Source organism: Temnothorax nylanderi, unplaced genomic scaffold, assembly GCF_030848795.1.
Source record: "Temnothorax nylanderi isolate EJ_2023f unplaced genomic scaffold, tnyl_v1.0 TNYL_tig0101_pilon, whole genome shotgun sequence".
Lineage (NCBI taxonomy): Eukaryota > Metazoa > Arthropoda > Insecta > Hymenoptera > Formicidae > Temnothorax > Temnothorax nylanderi.
The window spans coordinates 208,711-232,694 of record NW_027249163.1 but is presented as its reverse complement, the minus strand read 5'-3'; the positions used below and the strand labels follow the sequence as shown (position 1 = coordinate 232,694).

At 39.5% G+C, this 23,984-nt stretch overlaps 2 protein-coding genes across 12 annotated transcripts in view; one reads left to right on the top strand and one right to left on the bottom strand.

The window, feature by feature from the left end:
• Positions 1 to 2,581: 2,581 nt before the first annotated feature.
• Positions 2,582 to 10,480, top strand: Ninab (neither inactivation nor afterpotential B). 6 transcript variants are annotated; one of them, XM_071711642.1, is made up of 11 exons: positions 5,584 to 5,758; positions 6,437 to 6,981; positions 7,084 to 7,328; positions 7,402 to 7,548; positions 7,824 to 7,968; positions 8,098 to 8,248; positions 8,469 to 8,698; positions 8,782 to 8,964; positions 9,054 to 9,494; positions 9,659 to 9,757; positions 9,843 to 10,480. In XM_071711642.1, exons 2-11 carry the CDS (start codon positions 6,871 to 6,873, stop codon positions 10,011 to 10,013), a joined length of 1,923 nt encoding a protein of 640 aa, XP_071567743.1. In that variant the 5' UTR covers positions 5,584 to 5,758; positions 6,437 to 6,870; the 3' UTR covers positions 10,014 to 10,480. The 6 variants fall into 6 exon arrangements, with proteins under 6 accessions (XP_071567745.1, XP_071567746.1, XP_071567743.1 ...); XM_071711641.1 differs by having other exon boundaries at positions 6,375 to 6,981; XM_071711639.1 differs by having other exon boundaries at positions 6,155 to 6,981.
• Clc-a (chloride channel protein 2) overlaps positions 10,456 to 23,984 on the bottom strand; it is a 32,695-nt gene continuing 19,166 nt past the window's right edge. For 4 of the 6 annotated variants that reach the window (XM_071711637.1, XM_071711638.1, XM_071711633.1 and 1 more), the window contains 12 exons: positions 17,021 to 17,306; positions 16,420 to 16,631; positions 15,710 to 16,230; positions 15,378 to 15,612; positions 15,119 to 15,281; positions 14,364 to 14,594; positions 13,947 to 14,170; positions 13,690 to 13,878; positions 13,412 to 13,554; positions 12,931 to 13,093; positions 12,639 to 12,866; positions 10,456 to 12,502 (listed from right to left, as the gene is read on the bottom strand). In XM_071711637.1, the coding sequence (XP_071567738.1) occupies positions 12,320 to 12,502; positions 12,639 to 12,866; positions 12,931 to 13,093; positions 13,412 to 13,554; positions 13,690 to 13,878; positions 13,947 to 14,170; positions 14,364 to 14,594; positions 15,119 to 15,281; positions 15,378 to 15,612; positions 15,710 to 16,230; positions 16,420 to 16,631; positions 17,021 to 17,306 (2,778 nt within the window). In that variant the 3' untranslated portion in view covers positions 10,456 to 12,319. Of the gene's footprint in view, positions 12,503 to 12,638; positions 12,867 to 12,930; positions 13,094 to 13,411; positions 13,555 to 13,689; positions 13,879 to 13,946; positions 14,171 to 14,363; positions 14,595 to 15,118; positions 15,282 to 15,377; positions 15,613 to 15,709; positions 16,231 to 16,419; positions 16,632 to 17,020; positions 17,307 to 19,177; positions 23,962 to 23,984 lie in introns of those variants that run through there. The other 2 variants (XM_071711635.1, XM_071711634.1) reach the window with 2 other exon arrangements.

Genomic DNA, 23,984 nt, shown 5'->3' with positions numbered 1-23,984 from the left:
TAACTGTCGCTGCCAAAGAGCGTGGCAACAGTAATTTCCTGATATTCTTGTCGCTGCCAAAGAGTGTGGCAACAGTAATTTCCTGATATTCTTGTCGCTGCCAAAGAGTGTGGCAACAGGATTTCTTTTAATTCTCACTCCAATAAAACTCAAATCTTAATTCCATATAAATTAAACCCTTTGGATTTAATAGTAGATTTTCCAAATTTTAATTTAATAAACAAATCTGACCCTCGGTTTAAAACATACAAAATTCGATATCTCTTCGGACTGGATTAATCACGCAACCTGGTCCAAATCCCGGGTAAATAACTTAAATGTTTTGACCCAAAAACGGACGAATAAACTTAACTTTGACAGAACGTGACATGCATTATCCACGTTCTGTCGATCGAACCTGAACAGAAATTATTAGCCGTGTACGCTCTTTTGTCCGGAGCCGTAATTCGCTGGTTATGCAAACGCAAATCGTCGCGGAAACGAATCACGGGGGGGATAGCCGAGGGGACGTTCTCTAACGAGGCGCTCCGTAACGGCGCGGGCGCCTCGAGAGAAAGGAGGACCGCATTGTTTTCCAACCACCGGGTACGTAGCGGCACTAATTCGATTTTATTAGCGTGCGCGCTCACGCGACATGCCTCTCGCCTCGCGAGCACGTGAGTAACACGTGGTGCGAGCATGTGCATTTCGCGCGTTAAAGGGACGGGCCGGACGGGCCGGACGGGCGCGACGGGCGCTGCCGCGTTCCGCGCGAAACAGCCCGCGGACAGGCAGAGCGAGGCCGGCGAGGCGCGCATCGAGCTATCGAGCCCGATCGGGACCGAGTAAACGAGCGCGAACAAGCACGTATAGCAATTTACAAAATGTTTGTTGGCGCTTATTCGCGCTCGTTCGCTTGACCTGGATGTCCGGCTTCACGTGTCGCTCGTGGCGTACTTGCACGCGTGAAATCGAATACGTATTGCTTGGGACTCGTAAGTCTCTCGCGTAGTTTTGGCACGAGGAGACTAAACTAAAGGAGAAACCAATATAACGCTCGATATACGTTCTTTCTCTTCGAAAACATCGATTATCTCTTCGAGGTTTCCGACCGTCCGTCGCCGTCGACGCGCGTTACATCGACGTTCTTTATTGGATCTTTTTATCATACCAGATTTTTTTATCAATTAGGAACTAATTGCCGATTAAGCAATGTTCGAGCAAAGGCTCGACCCGGTCGTTGAACGATAGCGATTTTAACCGTCGAATTCATCGATTTTAACCACCGAATGTCACGCGTGCTCGCACGAAGATGACAATGCTTACCTACTCAATAAACGTCAAAAGTGCCACGTATACGTTGCAATGATTTTGGCCTGCATGAATGGACACATATAAATATTATCAAAATCTCCCACGCTTTACGCTCCGAGACTTTCATTGATAATAAACTCTTTGACAAACATGCGGTTCTAGATTTATTTTTTTTTATCTTATCTCTATTTGTCCAAGTTCTCAGCACATTTCCACGTGTCAAATTTATAACATATTATCTACTATTATATATTCATTAATTTAATATACATACATATATTTCTATATATTTCTATATATTAAATTTTTATTTATCTAGATTATCAGGAATGATTTCAAAGAAATAAACCGAAGACAGTTTTATGCCCTATTTGTTTTTTATTCTTTTGTTGCTCGATTTATTCTCGCCTCCAAACGAACAATCAGTTATGGATTTCTCAACCTTTGATTACATTTATTTAATCATTGTTTTAAAACTCGACTTCAAAAATATGTTTTCGCGATTGTTACTTTCATTATGTTACTACCCTTAATTTTATAATGCTTTCAAACGTGATGTAACTTCTTGCTGACCCACTATAATTTGCGTATTTTGCATGACATTTTTATATTGTTTATTATAATATTTCATTAATATTTTAAACTATTTTTGATTGTTAATTTAATGTTTCATTAACCTGATCTCTGTTCCTCATCTTTTATTTTCTTCACTGCATTGTCTATGTACTTTATGTGGCTTTAACTTTTTTATTGTATTCATTTTTTAATTAATAGCTGAAAATTTTAATGGATGAAAATTTAGTGTAGATCAAAATGTTCCACGGTATTTATATTTAGTATTTAATAAATTATTTAATTTTAATTTAACATACATTGCTCATTTATTGGCCCTTGACCTTTCCACATTGTTTTAATACACACGAGCCTGATTCTTTTATTTTATTTTATCAGGAATGTTTGTTGCATATTGTGATCAAAGATTTTGTCATTAAAAACCCTTTCTCGGTAGAAGAGATCATGTCTCTTCCATTTCGATACTCCTGTATTTTTTACTACTTTTCTTTTCTCTTTCGTTTTAGCGTTCAAGAAAGGAAGGAGAGGAAAATCGAAGCTCTGAAAGAGAAAAGAGAAAAGAGGAAAGAGGAAAGAGAAAAAGCTGCGATTCTGCGCAACGGCGACATAGCAATATCGCTAATAATTTTGGCGAGTATCCAGGTAGCTGTGAAAGCAGACTATATCATCGTGCTGTGTCTTTTTTTGTGGTCTTGCCAATTTGGTCTTGCCAACTTTTCAATGCGAATTCGACCAAGAGAGAGTGTCGTCGTCAGTATTTGTCCTTCTTGCGCGTCACACGTTTCCTACCAAGATGTTCAAGGCTTGCTTCACAAAGAAAAATACCAAGCCGCTACCTTTGTTGTACGATATTAAAGATCTGTTCCCGGTAAGTACCTATAAGAACGAGGGGAGAAAAGAATAAAGAGAAAAGGACCAGTCGTTCCTATGTATAGGAAACCTGTTAGGGCCACATCTGTTTGTATAAAAATACATTTATATTGTAAAAGGACATTTTACACATTTGTTGAATGTAAAATGTTGTGGAAAAATGTATGTAAATGTCTGTTAAGTCCCTTTGATTAAATTATGTTTTTCCTTTTTTATCAAATTATGTGAATAATGATTCGGCTGATTAATTATCCGAGTAAAAGCACTATATGTTGACGCACTATGTTGAAATGTGCGTATGCGTCGTTTAAATATGTCATGTTAGAGTGACTGAATTGCGCTAATTTATTTGATTAATTCTATTAATAATAATTTTATTTCATTAATAATAATAATTTAGTTGTGAAACATTGAACGGAAAAAAATTCGATAAGAAACAGTTCGAAATCAATTAAAAAAGAGATTATCTCATGTTCGTCGCACCTTCATTCAATAATTATTGCGCTAAAAAAAAATGAATTGCGTTCTTTCGAAATTATCCAGTCTTGATGTGTGTGTGTGTGTGTGTGTGTGTGTGTGTGTGTGTGTGTGTGTGTGTGTGTGTGTGTATACTTTGCCTGATATAACTTAATTATTACTGTTAATGGAAGGAAAGAAGCGTATGTTTTTGGCGTAATATTATCATGTTACGAGCATATTTGGTCAAATATTATCTTAAAATTTCGTAAATCTTTAGATTAATTAACCCATCTCGGATCATTTGACTCGGGTGTGAAACGAGGTCTGTAATTGCAGTTAAAGATTAAAGTTGAAGTGGGTCAGTTAATCTAAAGATTTATCGAATTTTAATTGCATTTTTTCGAAATTATTTAGTCTTGATATAACTTTGCCTGATATAATTTAATTAAGGACGTTCTCCGGTCCTTATACTAGAGAAAATCGATTTTCTTTAGATTTTCTTGAAACTGTGAATATACGTTAATTTAGGTGTGCTTTATGCGTGGTATAAATTTCAGTACCTCTTCCGGTATAAAAAATAAAGATACTGAGCCTCAAAGTTTCAACTTTTACTAATGAAAAGGTTTTCCAGGCCAAACGGTAAGAGATACGAGGTTGGTCAAAAGGACCAAAGTTGCTCCTCTCGTCGAGTTCTATAAGGAAAAAATGCCAAAATTAAAAAAAATTAAATTAAAAAAATTGTTTTGGTAAAAATTGAAACTTTGAGGCTCAGTATCTTGATTTTTTATACCGGAAGAGGTACTAAAATTTATACCACGCATAAAGCACACCTAAATTAACGTATATTTACAGTTTCAAAAAAATCTAAAGAAAATCGATTTTATCTAGTATAAGGACCGGAGAACGTCCTTAATATCAATAAAGTAATTCTTCGCCAGTGAAAAAATAATAAAACACAAAATTTCGTCGGCCTAACTGGCAATAATTTTAATCTCAATAAAACAACGTTTCGACCTCTACTTTGGGTCCTTATCAAGTTACAAGTTATTTAGCATTGAATAATCTGCGCGTCAAGTTTTGAAACATATTATCATCGTTACACTATGTGGTCAGGAGATATAACAGAGCGAACGTTAGAGACATGATCGTGCCGTGCAAAGCCCGGAGAACGACTGACCACATAGTGTAACGATGATAATATGTTTCAAAACTTGACGCGCAGATTATTCAATGCTAAATAACTTATAACTTGATAAGGACCCAAAGTAGAGGTCGAAACGTTGTTTTATTGAGATTAAAATTATTGCCAGTTAGGCCGACGAAATTTTGTGTTTTATAATTTAATTAAATTCTAGTAATGTAAACTGTAATTAAGCTGAATGAAGAAAAAAGCATGTGTGCCTTTGGTATTATCATGTTAAAGTATATTTAGTCAGATCCTATCTATCTTATAAAATTTAAACTTAATTATATCACAGAAGAAAAAATCGAGATAAGCAGCAATTGCGAATTGTGAATTGTGGTGTCCTCTGCAGATTATCTTTCGACACGATCAGTAACATGTGTAGTCGATAAACTAGAAAATTTATTCACATGTATTTTTCCGTTTATTTTACTGTATTTTAATAAGAAGTTAATAATTCAATATCTATTATAAGTAACGAGATGTACTTAACGCAAAAATGAAGACAAAAACAAGACGGGTTCCTTTAATTTTGACCTTTTAATTGTTTTACCGAAAATAAATATTGTAGTGCAGTTTGCAAAGTCTTGGCATGTAGGTACATACATCTACTGCGTTCTTATGTAATTGTTGAAAAAACTTGCCAATTTTTTAAATTGGTCCACGTATGAGTATCAAATACGATCAAATACGATGAGTATCAAATAAAAAATAATTCAATTTAATTTGACGTATTACTTTCTTTCTTTACGAATAGATTCTTGATCTTTTGGCTAAACTTAATCGCTATTATTGCAAAATAGTCCCGTATGTAGACGGCAAAGAAATATGTATATTTTTTCTCCTTTTATCATTATACATGTATATACATATATAGCACTAACATACATATCATAATAATACATAAGACGCTCCAGGTTTTTCCGTATAAACTTTAGTAGTATGTTCTATAAACAAAAATAAGAAAAATATATATATTATATAATATATCTATATAATAATAATAATAATACGTTAAAGCATATAATCTGCAACGCGATTTTTCCCTCGAAATCTGTTTGTCTTTGAGTGCTTCTTTCAATCCAATGCGGAAAGTGGATCACGTGTCCGATCCGCATCACGTGTCGCGGTTTTCCACGCGAATGCAATAAGCCAGACGAATGACGCATATAAGAGAGCCGATTAAAGGCTTCGATCAACTGGTGTCGCTCGTTAAATCGGATTAAAACAACGTCCAAAGCGTAACGTCGCTTTAAGGTCAGCAGAACTGCGCATCGCGACGCCACTCGTAGTCGGAACTTGTGCCGCGAACGATGGATTTCACCCACGTAAGAGTGCACCAGATACTCTCGTCGATTCGTGATGATAACGATTAATTGCGTAAGTCGCTTTTCTCTCAACTGGAAAGATTTCAAGTTGCAACGGTTCGTTCAGCATTTGACTACAACGTCATGCTTGCTGAAACTAGAGAGCCTCCACTCAAGATAAGATTTGATTATTTTGTTTCGAACTTCAGTCAGTCGCAGGCTCTTCTATTTCTAAAAGAGATTCAAATTGCTTCCTGAAAACTACTTCCACCTTTAAACAGTTCACACAGCACAGCTTAGGCATATACGTTCCATTATTATGAATAATAGAATCTCTCTCCTACCGATTTACTGCTTCTTCAGTCACGAATCTCAAACGTTTACTCCTGATTTAATTATGTCACCTTCAGTCGCTTCCCGACTAAATTAAGCTATTCTATTTTTAAATTTCTATTCTCAAAATTCACAGATTCTGTTATCACGGTTTATATATGCAAGAATGACAACGAGGCTCCTGTTGGCAGTGCCCTTTACTCGCCAAAGCTCTAGCTTAAGTTCAAATATAAATTATTTAGCAGAACATCCATTTTCTCTGTTGAGGCATGGGCTCTCTATCAAACTATACTCCTAATAATCGACCTAAAGATAAGAGGCTCACGTAACAAAGTAGAATTTGAACATTGCTCAAGGATCTTTGCGCCTGGCCGTATCGACTCCAGCTTTTGATTCGGAAGCTTCTTCCATTACATAGGAAGAAGGAGAAGACGATCTTGAGACCATTTGTATCGAAATTGGCGATCGAGGATAACATCATCGTGAATAACGAAGAGAAGAAGAAAGAAGAGGACGCGTGATATATTTTCAGGATATATTTTCTTTACATGAAAACCTGAAAAATTGTGTTAAAATTATAATCTGACGTGGTTATAAATTTTTATTGCGCAGTGATCGCTTTTCGCATTGGATACTAAATCGGTAGTGAAGTACACAAGATTGTTGGACGAATCTGAAAGTTTCTGAACAATAAGATATGTCGTTCTAAAAAAGTGAACGAGTTTCATGTCATGTGTAAATGTAAATAAAATAAAAATTAAAAGAAATATCGCGCAATTTGAAGCTCGCTCTAATTACACACATTAAATATAATTAAATTCACCCTTTACGAATAAAAAAAAGAATTACAACATGGAATGTGTAAATCTCGTAACATCGTCCAATGAGTCGTTATCCCACACATCAAACGTGCTAAATAATTTCGAGCACGCAAAATGTGGAAAATTGAAATCAAAATTTCATGTAAGTCTCCTCATATGGTTCTTCGCTCGAAAGTATCACAGATAACAGCGAATATAAAAAGTAACTTACTCAAAGTCAATTTGCATTAATATCATTTTACAGCATGATGATATGAATGAAAATGAGACATCACCTGATGCGGAAGGGAATTATTACGCCAACTGCGACACCTCGGTGTGGATGAGAAGCTGCGAGAAGGAAGTGATCGAGCCTCTACGATCGACCGAGATCACCGGCACCATCCCCAAATGGCTGAAGGGCACCCTGCTGCGAAACGGCCCGGGCAATCTAAAAGTGGGCAATTACCGCTATCAGCATCTCTTCGACAGCTCTGCCTTGCTACACAGGTATATTTTTTACGCTAGAATAAAGAAAAAGTTGACAATTAACTCTTTCTATTGACACAAATAAATTGTGCAGATTCGGTATCGCGGACGGGGAGGTCACCTATCAGCGGCGATTCGTCCAAACTGAGGTGTACAAGAGAAACATGGCAGCTCAGAGGATAGTTTTCAACGAGTTCGGTACGAACGCGACGCCGGATCCCTGTCAGACTATATTCCACAGGTAAACAGGAGTAAAAGAGAGAATGCGACGCGAATAGAAGTAATCTTGATTAAAACATGAAGGACCCCGCATGATTTATTTTATATGAAAAAAAGTTTTCGATCAATTTGCTTAAATTTGCAATATATTGTATTCTTGTGTCTCTTCACAAATCGTGAAATAGCGAAAATCCGCGAAAACTGCGAAAAATCATACGTTGTCGTCAAAGTTTTTTAGTTGGAAACATTTCGATTTTTTGCAAGTTCTCTATAAATTATTTTTCAATGATTTTTCAGAGTGGCCACAGTGTTTAGTCCGAACAAAACACTATCCGACAATTCCATGATTTCGGTGTACCCGTTCGGTGACGAATATTACACGTTCACGGAAGCGCCGGTGATGCACAGGATCGATCCGAAGAATTTAGAGACGATAAACAGGGTAAATGTTCTTGTCACATATCTTTTGCTTTAAACTTAAGTGATCAACTTCAGCTTCTAGTATCAGGTTTAATTTTTAATATCAGTTTGCGGCATTCATAATAAATTCTAATTGCAAAAACTATTTTAGGTAAATGTGTCCGAGTACGTTAACATCGTAAATCACACCTCACATCCTCACGTTATGACCGACGGTACGGTTTATAATGTAGGATTAAGCGTAACGCCGACGGGGCCTCGATACAACATCGTACGCTTCTCTCCTAGTAGCGCGACTGCTGGTAAGACATTCTTTTTTGCAATATAATATAAAGAGAAATTTTTGAAAGAAGAAACTGGGATGTTTACTGCATCAATGGCCAAGAAATTAATTTTACGATGGAAGAGATAGATTTTAGATATTAAAATACTTAAATTATAATGTTAAGTAGTAAAATTTATGTTTAAAATATTTAAATTAAATAATAAAGTCTTTGGTAAAGTCGAGTGTGATTATCTCAGATAATTCTGGAAAAGAAAAGGAACTCTCCATGTTCGATCAAGCGACGATTGTGACCAGTGTGCCGAGCAGGTGGATGCTGAATCCATCATACATGCACACCTTCGGCATCACCGAGAATTTCTTCATCATAGTGGAACAACCACTGTCGATCTCCTTTGTCAAGATGACGATGAGCCACTTCAAACAAGAACCAATGATCAATTCCTTTAAGTGGCACGATAACGAAAGCGTACGTATTTATTGGAAGAATTAAATCGTTAAGCAAGTTAAATCGTTATTACCAAATTAAGGCTGATGTTCCCGTTACTATAGACTCTCATCCACGTGATCTCGAGGGAGACGGGCAAACTGGTGAAGACGTTCGTCGCGGAAACGTTTTTCTACCTACACATTATCAATCAGTTCGAGACTCACGACAAGGAGTGCGTCGTTCTAGACGTGTGCTGTTATCGTAACCCGAAGATGTTAGAGTACATGTACATCGACGCGATGAAAGTAAGATATTCGTGAGATCGAGACGCGCAGCGAGAGTGATGCCTTTACGTAATGCCGGTAATTCTTAACGGATATTTATGTTAACGCAGAATATGCATGGAAACCCCGATTTCTCGAAGCTGTTCCGCGCCAGACCGCTTCGTTTCGTACTTCCGATGAAGAAACCGAGCTCAGACACCCTACCGGAACACAATCTCATCGCGACTAAAACGGTGTATCAGAGCATGGAGGTGTCACAGAGTGTCAACGGCGAGTCTGTCGATCGTAGGCCGAGCTATGACATCAACAGTAATGCGGGCGACATTGCGTACGACAGCAGAGCTAAGTACTGGCAAAAAAAGCACAAAAACGCTCTGCTGAGGAAACCGACCGCTCACCGACTTCACGACGGCAGGATTTTCGTGAAGCCAGAGCTTCTCTGCGATGTCGGTTGCGAGACCCCGCGGATAAACACGGATTTACATCTCGGCAAAGAGTATCGGTACTTCTACGCGATCTCCTGCGATATGGACCTGGAAAATCCCGGAACGGTAAGTGCATTCCACGAGCTTCTATACTTTAGTGCTTCTATACTTTAGTATACCGCGTATTCGATAAAGAGCTGCAAGTCTGTGCCCTTGTCACATAATTTAGTGCGACGAGATGTCTCGGAGACATTTCACTCTGTAAAAATAAAATAAAATTTTATTCGCAGCTTATCAAAGTCGACACCGTCCGAAAAACCAAGAAACTATGGCAGGAAAATGGTATTTACCCAAGCGAACCAATTTTCGTGCCGGATCCCAATGGAAAGGTATCAACTGAATGCCGTGCGAGTATTTGCTCGGAAAAATAAGAGAGGAGCCAACTTACTTTTCTCTTGCTCTTTTTCTGTTTAGAACGAGGACGACGGGGTGGTTGTGAGCTCGCTCGTCTGGGCGGAGAAGGAGACTCAAGTCGGTTTGTTGATCTTGGACGCTGTAACATTTACGGAAATCGCGAGGGCTACCTTCAACACACCGGGACCAGTGCCTAAATGTCTGCACGGTTGGTTCAGTCTGGACAAGTAACCGAATGCGAAAGAGACTGTCAATCAAATAACAGTATCATTAAATTAAGCGAAAGAAAGACTCATTTGAGCTCTTTCGAGATTTAAAGTATTAAGGACTTAAAGTTTAAATTCATCACGACGTTATAAAAGGATTTATGATGTAGAAAATTATTTTTATCGCGAAGAATTTTTCCTTTCCTGCTCCTCTCTCTCCCATCTCTTTTAAAATAAATTAAACATAAATATAAATTAAGTATAAATATAAATATAAGTATAAATATACTGCGTGATTATATATACATCTATCAACTCTTCAATCTATCGGTTACCGAGCCGATAGCGAATCTTGAATCACATTTTCACTATCTTGATGGATCGAAAACAGTCTTTCATTAATTTTCTCCATTTTCTTCATATTTTCTTTGTGATTGCGCTGATAATTATATTGTCAAACACACGAATGTAATAAATTATTTAATGTCTTTCCATGATGCACAATTATTTACAATCGGCGGACAGCATCATCTTATACGATGCAATAATACGCGGCGTAATAAATGTATGTACAATCTAACGAGATGAGAATCTAGTCGAATGGAATGTAAAATATCTTAAATATCGTCAAAAATTTTCGCGGTCCTTCGAGTGGCGATATATGAAAATGACGTTAAAGCCATTCTCTGGACTGCAGCAATAACAATTAATACAAAGTTCGGTGTAGACAACATCGTCTCAATTGCACTATGAGAAACTATCGGAATAGTAACTGTGATATACATAATCCTATGCCTGTAATATCCTAATTCACCTAGTAGTAAATTAGAAGAAAATACTCTTCATTCTGATACGCGACTTTCGTTAAAATATAATTCTCGCGATAGATGTTCGTCAACGGGATTTTTAATGACACAAGCGAAAGCCGCACTCGATTTTCAAGTCAAATAATTTCTAAACGTATTCTATATATGGAAATAAACGCAAACTAGAATTGTTCTTAGAAGAAATCCAATGTGCAACCGAGGCATCTTTCTCGCCCCGCTAAATTAAGTATCGTATAGAGAATGGAAGAGAATTGCTAAGTTCAATCTACAACGCGGTGATTTTCTCGCGTACTTGATTTGACAATAATTAACAATTATATTAATAAATAATAGTCTGGCACAACCATGGTCAGATACTTACTAGCTAGAGGAGCGTCGACGTAGGAGTCACGAATGATCTCGTACGTGGAATTATCATTAGGTCGAATTGTACACGCGTTTCATCACACGGGGGAAGCGCAGCGTCGGCGTCGCCGTCGCCGTCGCTGCTTTTGGCACTACAAATCACTTTCGATCCGTCGAGAGACCCGTTCAGCCGTTTAAAAAACTTTACTTTGTCGCTTGTGACAGTAACGATATAGACTCGCGATTCATAGTGTATTTCGTAAGCGCGTACTCTCGGCTCGACCAAGATTCACAGTCTGGTTCCGGTCCAGACCTCGCGCGCATTCTCGTATCATGCAAACGTGTAAAAGCACGCGCGTTATCCTAATTAAAATATACAACGGGAAAACATACGTTCTCTCCTCGATGTTTCTCGATAAAACGATTTCCACATAAAACATCCGTCGAGAAACGAATCTCGATGTACGAATCCATCTATCTATCTATCCGGTAAAAATAGTCTTCGCGCGCGAACGCGACCGGCGGTCGTGTCACTTAATATCGTACGACATTATACGTTAGAAGAGAATAGGAAATTCCGGAACGGAGCTGCATCGCTTAATACTATCTCGCGCACTCGTGTCTTTCCTCGAGACTTTCGTTATTAGTGTTATTACGCTCACCTTAGGCTTAAGTACGAGAGAAGTGTTTGAGAGAGTGTCGTTACGCGTTAAGCTAGATCTACATCTATCGTAACGCTTTGATCGTGGTCGTAAGCAAAGAAGCCGTCGTAAACCGTATATCTATGCCAATATATCTATAAACACACTTTTCTTCGCACGTCGAGAAAGCTGACAGGTTAAATTATGTTGCAACGCCAGACAAGCGTCGTAATCGTAAGAGTTCAAACTGAGTCAACTCATACGATGAGCTGTTACGACGAGCGTTACGATCCGCTTACGATGAACTTTACGATAGACGTAGTTCGGGCTTTATTCGCGCATAACGGCTAACGCATAGTCGCTCTCGAATCGCGCGAATGACCAGGAAGGGAAAGAAGGAGGAAAGGAAAATTAGATAAAACACGGCTCTCTCGCATTATTCGGGCCGCGTCACGCGACAACGGCAACGCGGCTATCACAATATAAAAGCTTTCGCTCGTCTCGACACGGCATAGCCTTCAGATTTTGTCCGTTTTCTCGCAGTCCACCTCGCAGGAACCTATAGAATTTATCGCGTTGATGTTCTTGTTGCTCTCTATGTCCGTCTCGCTTCTCGCCAGGCTCGAGATCGACTCGGCGATGTGCGAATCGAGATGCATTGGCAGGATACCGGCGTTCGCATCCTCGATAGCTTTCCTCAACTGCAAATTAAAATCCATTTGAATTTTTATGAATTAAATCACCTTTTATGATTTTTATTCCCAGTCAAGGCATCTGTCTGTCAATTTTCAACTGGGCGATCTTGACTGGAGAACATTGTATCATCGTGCACCGTACCTCCTTCAGCGCGACAACTCCGACCAACCTGCCGATGGCCGTTACGTAAGCGTGATTCACGCCGACCATGCTGAAGAGACTGTGAACCTTCAGCAGGGACGTTCTTTCGACCAGCTGAAAAGGAGCCGGGTCGATGTGGCACCTCGAAAAATCTACCTCGAGTGCCATCTCGCTCTCTTCCCACCGTTTTTGATCTTCGGCCGACATGTCTATCACTCTCTCTCGAGGCTGATTAACACGTACAAACGTTATTGATATATTGTATTTAGAGGAAACGACGATGTTTGCTCACCAATTGTACTTTCTTCGATGTCGCCGGACTCGGGGCCAGCATGGGCGTGTGGGACTGCACGTTAATGGCATCCTGACTCTCCCTGGTACCCAACTCCGGATCGGGATCCACGTCTTGCAACGTGGCGGATTTGCGAAAGATTGCCTCGAACGCCAAACGAATTCTGCAACGAGCACTTACATTAATATAATTATTTTCCATTTTAATGTTTTAAATTTGATTGTGTATCGTATATCTGGAGAGCGTATTTCTTGTTTTTATTATTTTCCATATGTTCTATTTTATATTATTTAATAATTTCACAAATACACTTAATTATTAAAAATACGGTTTAAAACGCTTGAAAAAAATGAAAACAAAAGGGTTTAGTGATATATATTTTCTTGTAAAACATATTGAGATAAAATAGATAAATGTATACAATATATATTTTTCTATGTAAAAAAAACTGTTAATGCTAGAGAGAATAAACCCGACTCGCCTGCTTTCCGCGCCTGTAACTGTCGTATAGGGCGTCACCGCCGGGCTAACTAACGGGCTGAATCCCTTAAGAGTGAAAGAATTGGTCTTCTTCAAAATCGACTTCTTCGGTTGCGATCCGAACACCGGTGAATGGTACGTGTGCTGAAACATAAGGAAGAATAATACGTTAATCTACATCGCGGTGAGTGATGTGCAGTGATGTGCGAGGAGCAACGGAGAGGAACAACCACGATTGACGTCAAAGTCAATCCGCAACGAACGCATGCACAAACTCACATGATCGGGACCATTGCCATTGTTTGGCGACATCGTTAGATCATTAACACTCTGCCGCTGCATCTTGAGAATGTCTGGTGCCGGGATAACCTCGAATCTCGAAGGCCTCCTCGTCCTCTCCTGTTCTCGCAGCTGTCGTTCTATTTCTTCGCGCGCTCTCTCCGCCTCCTTGTGCCATTTTTGCGCGACCTGGAACGTCGACGATAATTTACAGAAATGAAGAATAAAATCGTCTAAGGTGTTGAAAATCTCATTACCTGTAACCTTCTCTCGCGACCGATATGCTTCTCGATAAGTTTGATTAACGCCAGTCTCTGGATCGATCCAAGCAGAATCATGGAGTCCGGATTATCCACCAGCGGAAATCCACGTAGCTTGCGATTCTCCTTCAGTATTTCTTTCAGCTTTTGATAGCTGATGCCGTGCCATATGTACTTTACGTCGCGGACCATGAAATCCTCCACGTAAACATTGTACATTCCTACAGTAATTAGTTTTTTTTTACCACGTACTCTATTTTCGATGTAAAATCCGCAACGTAGCCGCAAAATTACGACTGTATAATTACCTTCCCATTTATTCCGAACGAAATGCTTTGCGGAGCGAACAATATAAGCGTATAATATTAATTCAATTAATTAAAGAGAAAATAAGTCGCGTTAAAGAAGATGTACCTGAACTCGATGGAAGCAGATCGGGCAAGTAAGGCAATTTCTTGATCAGGATGATGCTGTCGTATATACTAGGCTGCAGAAGCGCGGCGATGGCGTTGCTGATCAGCACCGCTATCATTATGGGCACGATGTGTGTGATCTGACCGGTCATCTCGAAAATGATGACACTGACGGATATCGTGTGCGTCACCGCACCGGAGAAGGCGGCCGCGCCCACCGTGGCGTATCCACCTAAATGAGGCAATTTTACGACATGAGTCTAATTCTATCCTCAATTTTACGTCTCCTTAAACTCAACTAAAATTGCACAACATAAATATTAACCCAACGATTCCATAATTCATTTAGATGCTATTTTTATCATGGCCGACACATTTCAGAAACATGAGAAACATCTTCATCGATTATTCGCAATGAGTTATTTTCTTTTTTCAGTACAACATCATATTTTAATACAAAATAACATGAATCATCAATATATACAGAAAAAAAAGAAGTGTCAAATCAAAACGTATGGACTCAATTTAACGCGTTCATGGTTTCGTATATAGGCAACAATATATATAATCTTCTTATAAGAATTTGATAATCTTTCTCTTGGTTGAACTATATAAAATGACTTTATTTAAGCAAGTTTTCTTCATTTAACGCAATATAGTCTCATTTCAAGATTTCCACATTGAAACTAAAAATATTTTCAAATAAAAAATTCTCTTTTTCTATGTAGACAGTTGTATGTATATTCAATTAAAGACCTGGTATTATTGGTGTAATTACTCCGCCATAACGCACGCCAGTGGGAAACCAGAGAGCCATAGCTTCACCGACTGCTCTGCCCAGCGCAGCACCGATCTTGAATACGGGAATAAAAATTCCAGATGGTACCGGCACCGTCGAACTAATGATGGAAAAGATGAACTGAAACCAAAGCCCGTTTCCCTTGTTCTTATTGTGTAATTATATTTAAAAATAATCACGATCAAGCAATCGTGTAAAAAGAAATCATCTTCTTACGGTAACTAAAACGAAACTAAGCAGTCCGCTGAAAACGTCGGTGTACGTCGTTGACCAGTGCTTCACGACACTCATCTCCTCGACGCTGAGATTCTCCTTCGTCCAAGTGAAGTTAGTGAAGAGACCGTGAACTTGATCGTGCGTGTTCAGATCGCCTGCCATGAATTGACCGAGCCCGAGGGGAAACGACACGGACGAGACTAGCAGGGACACGATGCCGGGATACAGAAAACGACTGAAATTAACAGCAGTCGTCTTTCGATCACAACCCCATGGAGAAGAAATTTGCATTGCAATTATCAGAAAACAATTCTATATTTCGAGTGACTTACTTCTTCTGTAGAAAACTATTCATGCTCTTGTTCTTCCGCATGAAGATGACGTATTGCCTGTGCAGCCAGACGTAGAAGGCGCCCAGCAACCCGCTGCCGACGCCGATCAGGGCGAAGACAAAGAGTTCCTGCGGATCGAAGGGGAACTCCATGGTGAAGCTGGTGGCGAACATCGCCGTGATGGTCTCCTCGCGCTGGAACCAGATCGCCAGCAGACGGAACATCGTGGCGCCGCAGACCGCGGTGAAGAAACCGCGCCAATAGTTCCTGACCGCGAAGTACACCGTGGTAACTTCGATGCTGAAGAGAACGCCGCCGATCGGAGCCGCGAAGCAGGAGGCGACGCCCACCGCGCAGGCTGCGGCCAGCATCTCGCAGTTCCTACTCTCGTTCTCGTAAATGCCCTGGAAGCTCGTGACCAATTTGGAAAGCAGCGTCGCGACGATGCTGGCGATGTGCACGAACGGACCTTCCTTGCCGAGCGGCAGCCCCGAGCCCAAGGTCGCCGTTAAGCCGATCACCTTTGACATATCACGATCTTTATTGCCCCTGTCTCTATTTCGTGAGATTACGACGCGTTTCTTTTAAGGTCCTTAAGAAAGTTGTAATCCAACTTTGACTCGCGCACGCACGCGCTCGATCTTAAAATTAATTTTCTCAAGTTTTAATTTAACGGGCGGATTAAGTTTCTCCGAACGTAATTAGCTAACCTTGGCAATCAAGGTACGGAAGGTCAGGTATTCCTTCAACGCCACGCCGCGTAGAATGGTCTTCATTTCCGGAATGCCGGAGCCTATACTTTGCGGTGCTACGATATGCACGAAGCCCGCGCTGAAGAGAATGAGGCACACCGGCAGAGACACCCAGGCCAGGTACTTGAAGGCCGGATGCGACGTAAGGTCCTGATAGAGCCATATCCTGGCTGGTGAAACGAGATCATCGTTAATGTGTCATATCAAAGAGTTGGCGTTATCTTTTAATATTTTTGCAAAAATCTTTTTTAACTGGCCATCCAGCCCTTTTAACTATCAACACTAATCATTCGCAATTATCACAAATTAGAATTTTACAACCATAATTTGTAATTTGCTACACATCAGAGATTCGCAACTTTTTATCTTTCCACGAGAATATATAAATAATAAAATAATGTTTTAATATTTTACAATATTTAACATATACTTATATAAATATTTTATAATTTTTTTATCAATAAATTTGGTAAATATTCTCACTTAACAAATGTAAAAATTATTTGAAATTTCGCACGCGAGGGTGTGAAATTTATTCCCGAAAGCAAAGTAGACTGACCGTTATTGCACATGGAAATGCCACGGTCCATGGCGTAACTGATGAGTGCCATAATGATGCCGAGGAGGGCAAGGAAAATCCAGTCCTCACCTAACCGGGCGCCGGTGTGTTTCCAGGCGAAAGCCAGCAGGGCCAGCAGCTTTCGACACAGAGGACCCCGCCTGGACTTCCGCAGATCCTCTGCTCTCGTTTTATCATACTTCCGCCTCGCTTTGTCATGATACTTGAGCTTGCGTGCCTCTTCCTTCGCGTACTCACCCAAGTCCTTCGTGTAGCGACCATACATCTGGAGGCAGCCGATTCCGCGTCATTTCGAACGCTTGGTTGCTAATTAATCGATTCACGCGCAGACGAGAGACAACAGACTCGCTCGTTCAAATTCTAGACTCATTTTTGGTCCATAATTCGTATTTATAGAATTAGATAGAGCTTTAATTGAGACTCAATTTGCCTTGACATTGTAAAATATAATTTTCGTCGCATTCGATATTTATAACATTTCCTGCGTATATTTATGTCAAATTCGGAGTTTAATTCAAAATTTCCCTTAGTTTTAGAGTTGTTCTTAATGTTTTTGTGACAACGGCAATGTTTCAGAGCATGCGACAGTGTAATGTAATACGATTTTACCTAAAAGTCCTATTTGCTTATAAAGACGACGTATTTATATATTCTCGTTAAGAAATTTAAATTTTTCTTATGAAAGAACGATACAAGACAAGCGGGAACGCAAATATATATGTTAGCTTATTGCCAATGAACTTTTAATGTTTGAATGTCTCTGAGGTCTCGAAAGAGTGAGTGATATTACTCGAGGAAAATCAATTTTAGATGTATTTAAGATATATACGTAATTATTTGTATGGAATTATAATAACATACCATTCAAAAATTTCATGCAGAAATTACGTGATAAATTATGTATTATTGCTAAGAATTATAACTGCATTCAGCATACAATAATTATCATCAGCCAAATATTAAAATAATTTCGCTGTAGTTTAATGTAGCGCATTCTGTTAATCAATCACATCATATCTTTTCGTCCTACCACAAGATCTGATTATTAAGTATTCAATTCATACGGTTTGTCCGATATGGTTATCGGAAAAAGTCATGCTAGATAATTGCAATCTATTCTAGATAATTACAATCTTTTAGAAAAATAAAAGAAATGACTCAATATCGTTCGCATAATTCAATATTGTTCAATATAGTTTCGTCTCGACCGCCTCGAATATCGTGAAATTGGCTTGTTGACCAAACTTCGAGTGTGACTCGTGTTTTACGTACCTATTATTAATCAGAGATCTAATAGAAACGTTCGGCTTCGATAAACTTGCCTCCAAAGATAAACGAAGTTGTCGCCAATTGTTGTTTGCAATTAGAAGTTGTCGATCAGTTTAAGTACTTTCTTACGGCGCTAATCGACGAGCAGAGAAATATTAGAGATCCGAAAGAGCGAACCTCCCGCGTTTTATTGATGATTTAATGATATTAAAACGATCGTTTCTAAACTGAAAATCTGATATACGATGCGAAAACTATCTATCAAAACAAGCTTTTATCTAATCCAAAAACCGGCCACGTCTCGAGCGATTAATATTCGATAAAACGATAAAAAAATTTCTTGGCAGACAGAAGATTGCTGCGGTACGCTAGTCTAAGAAACGGCTCACGATCGATTGGTCCATTAGCTGTGTTCTCATATTCACTGCCAGTACTGAAAATCTATAGTTTACGTCACGTATACTATACATTTTCAGTAGTGACAGTGAATTTGAGAACAATGAGAACACAGCCATTATATTTTTTCAAACGCCGTCGGATCCATTTATTTGTTAATTTAATATAAGCGTATTACGCAAAAAGAAAAGAGTTAATGTCATGCACACTAAAAATATAATATGTCGTTGCATAAACATTGCTACGTCACAATTGTCTACACGATGATTATCATCGTCTTCACACGAGCGACGATAGATAACGAGCTATCACCGGCGCGGCGCGGCGGTCCCTAAGAAACAATTGTACGAAATTGTTTGTAATGGCCGTAATGCCGGGAAAACTGTGCGCTCTCGCGTCGAGACCGTCTTGAACAGGAAACCTACCCCGTCGAGTGATAACGGTAGGATTAGAATGCGAGCGTGCACTTACAAGGTAGTTGTCGTTACAGACAAAGTATGCCCTGTTCAAGACCAAGGTCGGCAGGGAGAGCCGGGCGAGAAGTTTCACGGATTGCATCGAGGATTCGTCACTTGGATTACTCGACTCGCGGAAACTCGAATTTAAGCTTAAAGATGCGTCTCTCCTCGGCTTCTCCTCCATTTCGTACATCACTGCACGATCGTATACCACCTTCTTAATCTACATCCTGAAGTTTCGCTGCGGGATGCAGCCACACGCGGATAAATCTGATTTTTTTCTCGAGAAACTCGCGTCTGCTCGTCATTCACTTCCACTAAAAAGTGTGTTTTATTTCGTCGAAAAATTACCGTCTGATATCGCCTCATCGTCATCGAGCTCAGAAGTCATTAAAGAGTCATTAAAATTTTTGAAACTTAATAAATCCCAAAATTCGATAGTTTCGGTTAATATGTACGATTCTTATTCTTCGTCTCTTGCGCATTCTTACGCAACGGCTACTTCGTGGGTAATAAATAAATAAATAAGAATAATTAACAAGGATTCAATTGAACGAAATAATGAAAAAGCACTGGAACTCTACGTCACTTTTCCTTTGCTGTTTAATAATTAACTTTCCGGTATCAACAAATTTTTAAATCGACACCCAAATTTTCTATAAACTCCTTACGTATATAATACGTATAAAAGTCTGCGTTGTTTTTTCTACACCAACAAATTCTTAGAATCTCCATCACTACACGAATCTTATTTACGTTCTTCGAAATGTCATCCAAGAAAATTTTTCACCATTTAGTACTGCCCCGCTAGTACACCAAATTTTTAAATCCTTGTGCTTTAATTTAAATTTATAATTTTGCTTACGTCTCCCGTAACTGTTTACGTCTGTCACATTTTTATTTATGCGAGCTCCTGAACGACTTTAGCGGCTCGCGATAAACTTGCGGCAACGTCTGCGCGAATTTTCACGACTGTTTCGAGGAATTCCTTTTTTTTACAATAATCCTATGCATCTGTACGTGCGTACACACGAGCGCAAACTAAACGGCGACGTCTCGTGGATGTCTGCTTCACACCTCAGTGGGAATATTTGTTGAAGTTTGGCAACAGTCAAAATCCTTATTTTTAGCGTCGCCCAGCCAGCGTCGACAGGGCGAAATCCTATTGTTTATTGTCGAATAAGCTGCGACGTTTCACCTGATGCCGGGTAAATTCACCTGATGCGCGCCCTGGTTTCAAGACGCATCATCTTCTATCGCAAACTCACGCCCGTACAATGTCACTTATTTCGAAAAATTCTCGAATCTGGATTTTGTCGCATCGCACGCATGTCGTACATATATATATACGTAAGATTTATTTGTTATACAGTGTGTCCCGAGATCTCATTCGAAAATATACTTGGCACGAGATCGCGCCTGTTATTTATTCGCCACCACTTATGTACCGTTTCCACTTTTTTGATAGACCTAGCGATCACTTATATATTCGTAAGTTCGGTACGCGACAACTCAGTTTATTTACCCGTCTGCTTCAAATTTATATTGTTCTCTAATCGACCGCCCAACGATCAGTCACGCACGTTATCAATCGCGCTTTAAGCGGGCGGGAAATAATATTATGAAGAGTAAGAACATCGATAAATATCTATGAGTGACGTTTCCTTATCACGATTATTTCGCGAATCATCTTTCTTATATGGAGAAAAGACCACGTGACATTATCTTAAAGATTATCTTGTAAAACAGGATCGAGCCTCGAGTCTGTTTCGATCGCAACGTCAATGATCTCGATCTTGACGTGTGATACCACGATTCTGGCAGCGTCCTCGGGACTAGTTGACGATATAAATATGCGGGTGACAGATGCAGCACGCATCACACACGATTTCGCCGGGCGGTTACATCGCGACTCTCCTGTATACGATTGTGCGTTAAATCGCGGAGTTCAGTTTGAGATACTTTCGGGATATCGGTTCGATTTAATCGCAGACCTTAGAAATCTTTTAGTCTGACAATCGCGTGTATTTTAATTTCCGGCGTACGAATGGAGGAGATAATGCCGATGAAATATTCAGTGGCGTTTTAATCGTGTGCGGAACGATCGATTTAAATATGAAGATGTCACGAGAAACACGAGATTAGATAAGATCGGGCAAGTTCGATTCTGTAGATTGAAATATAGGTGACATTTAAGAGCCGACGACTACGCACATCGTGACCACGTTCCACTGGGCAATCGGCCCCTAATCCAATTTTAGGCTCCTAACCGATTGGCGTTACGGATAATGAGTAGGCTCGAACATAAATATCACGCAAAACAAATTGCCCAAATTATTTAAATTGTCCATTCGTCTCAAACATTATAGCTATCCTAATTATTTTGCCATTAATATTTACTAATTATATAATTAATATGACACTTGCGAATTACTGGCAGCACCAGAAAGTAACGCTAGGCATAAAAGGGAGCTAAGCCAAGCAGTGCGTGGATGCACCCGGAAATTGCACGATCACGAGAGTGCAGATTCAACCTGTGCTGTGTGTAATCTGCATATACATACACATATTACATATATGTATATATATGTATATGCATATAAACATAGGGTATGTGCATATGTGTGCGTCGTGGTAACACGAGGATCTCTTCATGCTGGTCACGCGTGCTCGATAAGCATAACGAGTCCTTAAGAGCTCATTCGCGCGCATAAAAGCGTTGCTTAGAAAGGCGTCGTTGCAAAGACCGCGCGTACTCCTTTGAATTATCAAGCTCTCCGTGAATTGATACGCGGGTGCACGCGATTACACGCGCTAATAGTATTTCCTGAAATCCGCCTCGGACACTTTGCATGAATAGCACAAGTCGAAGTCTCCTACTACGGAAAACCACGCGGGAATTTAGATATTTGACGTAAATTAAAGTATTACAAGATATCAACCAAACAAGATAATTAATATATGTATAATAGAACGATTACTATTTATTGTTAGATAATAATTAAATTTGTTAAATATTTAACAAATTTGTGTGCAAAACTTTGCAACACGCGATTCGCTTCTCCACCGATTTCGCCTCAATTCAATCGCGTGCAGAAGGTCTTGCATTACAAGTACTTACAAACGTTACTGAAACTCCGCATTTACACCGCCGCGAATTGTGAAACAGTCGCGAGAATCGTTCGCGATTCGTTGGCAGCTGATCAACTGGTTAATTGCGATGACTAATGTGAATCGTTACCGCGCGCTATTAAACCATGCCCGTCGGGCACGCGGTCGCGTCACGAAACGCATTGTTTTCGCGAAATAACAGTCGCGAGCGTCGAGTAATTTTCAATTTGCAGCGAGATATGGAAAAGAGACACCTGTCGCTCGTATAATACCTGACGGATTACCGCGGTCACTTAATATCACGCCGTGTTGTACGGAATTGCCGATAAATCGCAAACGTCCCATCTATTCCGAACCTCAAGTAAATCGTAAATTTCGCGACGCGAGAACACTGTAAGTAAGCAAAATTATATGAGAAATGTCTATTAACAGTTTCTGCCGCATTTTTTGTAAGTATATTTTATAATAAATATTTTTCTCAAAGAAGCGTAAAGAAGAGAATTCTCGCGACTTGTCGCTGCAAATAGATCGGTGCTCTCCTCAAGTTACACCAACATTTTTAATCGATTAAATTTAGTATCTCTTTCGTATGGTCTTCTCGTATTTTCACATGGAACAAAAGAGAAAAAATTTAGATCTTTTCCTCCAGATAATTTCACGTGAAAATTAAGATCCGCGCCGGCCGGCGCTTCTAAATTTGCTTAAAGATTTCGACATGACCGGACACGCGACAAGGCCGATACCTCTCCTGTGTGATACGCGACGAGTCAAGGTCCATCGTATACGCGCGCACATTCCCGCGTACGGGCAAATCATCTTTTTGTATAATGCACACTGACATAATCAACATCAAGCGTGCCTTGCGCTTATAATGCGAAATATAGATAACAAACGTTAAAGATCGAATTTATACTACCAGATATCTGGAAGTTATATCATAAATTCATAAACTTTTAGAAACACTTTAATAGTAAAAAAGAAAAGACGATATGTACGTTCCTTTAATGCAGCCGTGTCCGACAACGATCTCGTGAAATCGTTTATTTGAAATGTAGTCTCGCCCACTTGGCAATTGTCCAAAGGTCGCGCCATTGGGTTCAGTGTTGCAGGATGGTTTACGGACCATAGAAAATCTCGGACAAATCGCCGGTTCATATCATGGCATTGCATCAAAACTAGCCGAGTCGGCAATTTGTGAAATATTAATTCCCGATGAGAGAAACGTAGGACGTAAAGTGTATCGTAAAAGCAAGTAATATATTTCAGCGAATGTTTTGCGAAAATCTTTGACGTTTATTGCGTATATAATAATTTGTATATATAACATCTGAGTTAAAAAAGAGTTTGACAATTAGGAGATACATTAGAGTAAATATTTGAAGATATAATGCGCGCAATAAACATTGACAAATCTTGGGCTTATCTAGCAACAATAGTCACGGTTTAATTATAAATTGCTTCTGAGCAGTCATTAACGTTATCAGAAACAACAGTAACTAGTCGCGTAAAATACGATCGTAAATGTCTTCAGAGTTCGACTATAAATTTAAAAATCGTCACTGAAATAAAATACACGACTTCGAAACACCGGAAAAACTAGCAATAAGGCGTTTAGTGCGTCTAATAATAACTTTTAAGTTGCATGCTCATACAAGCAACATATTTTGCGGTCGCTTCAAGAGACAGAAGATCGATAGACTAACTCATTG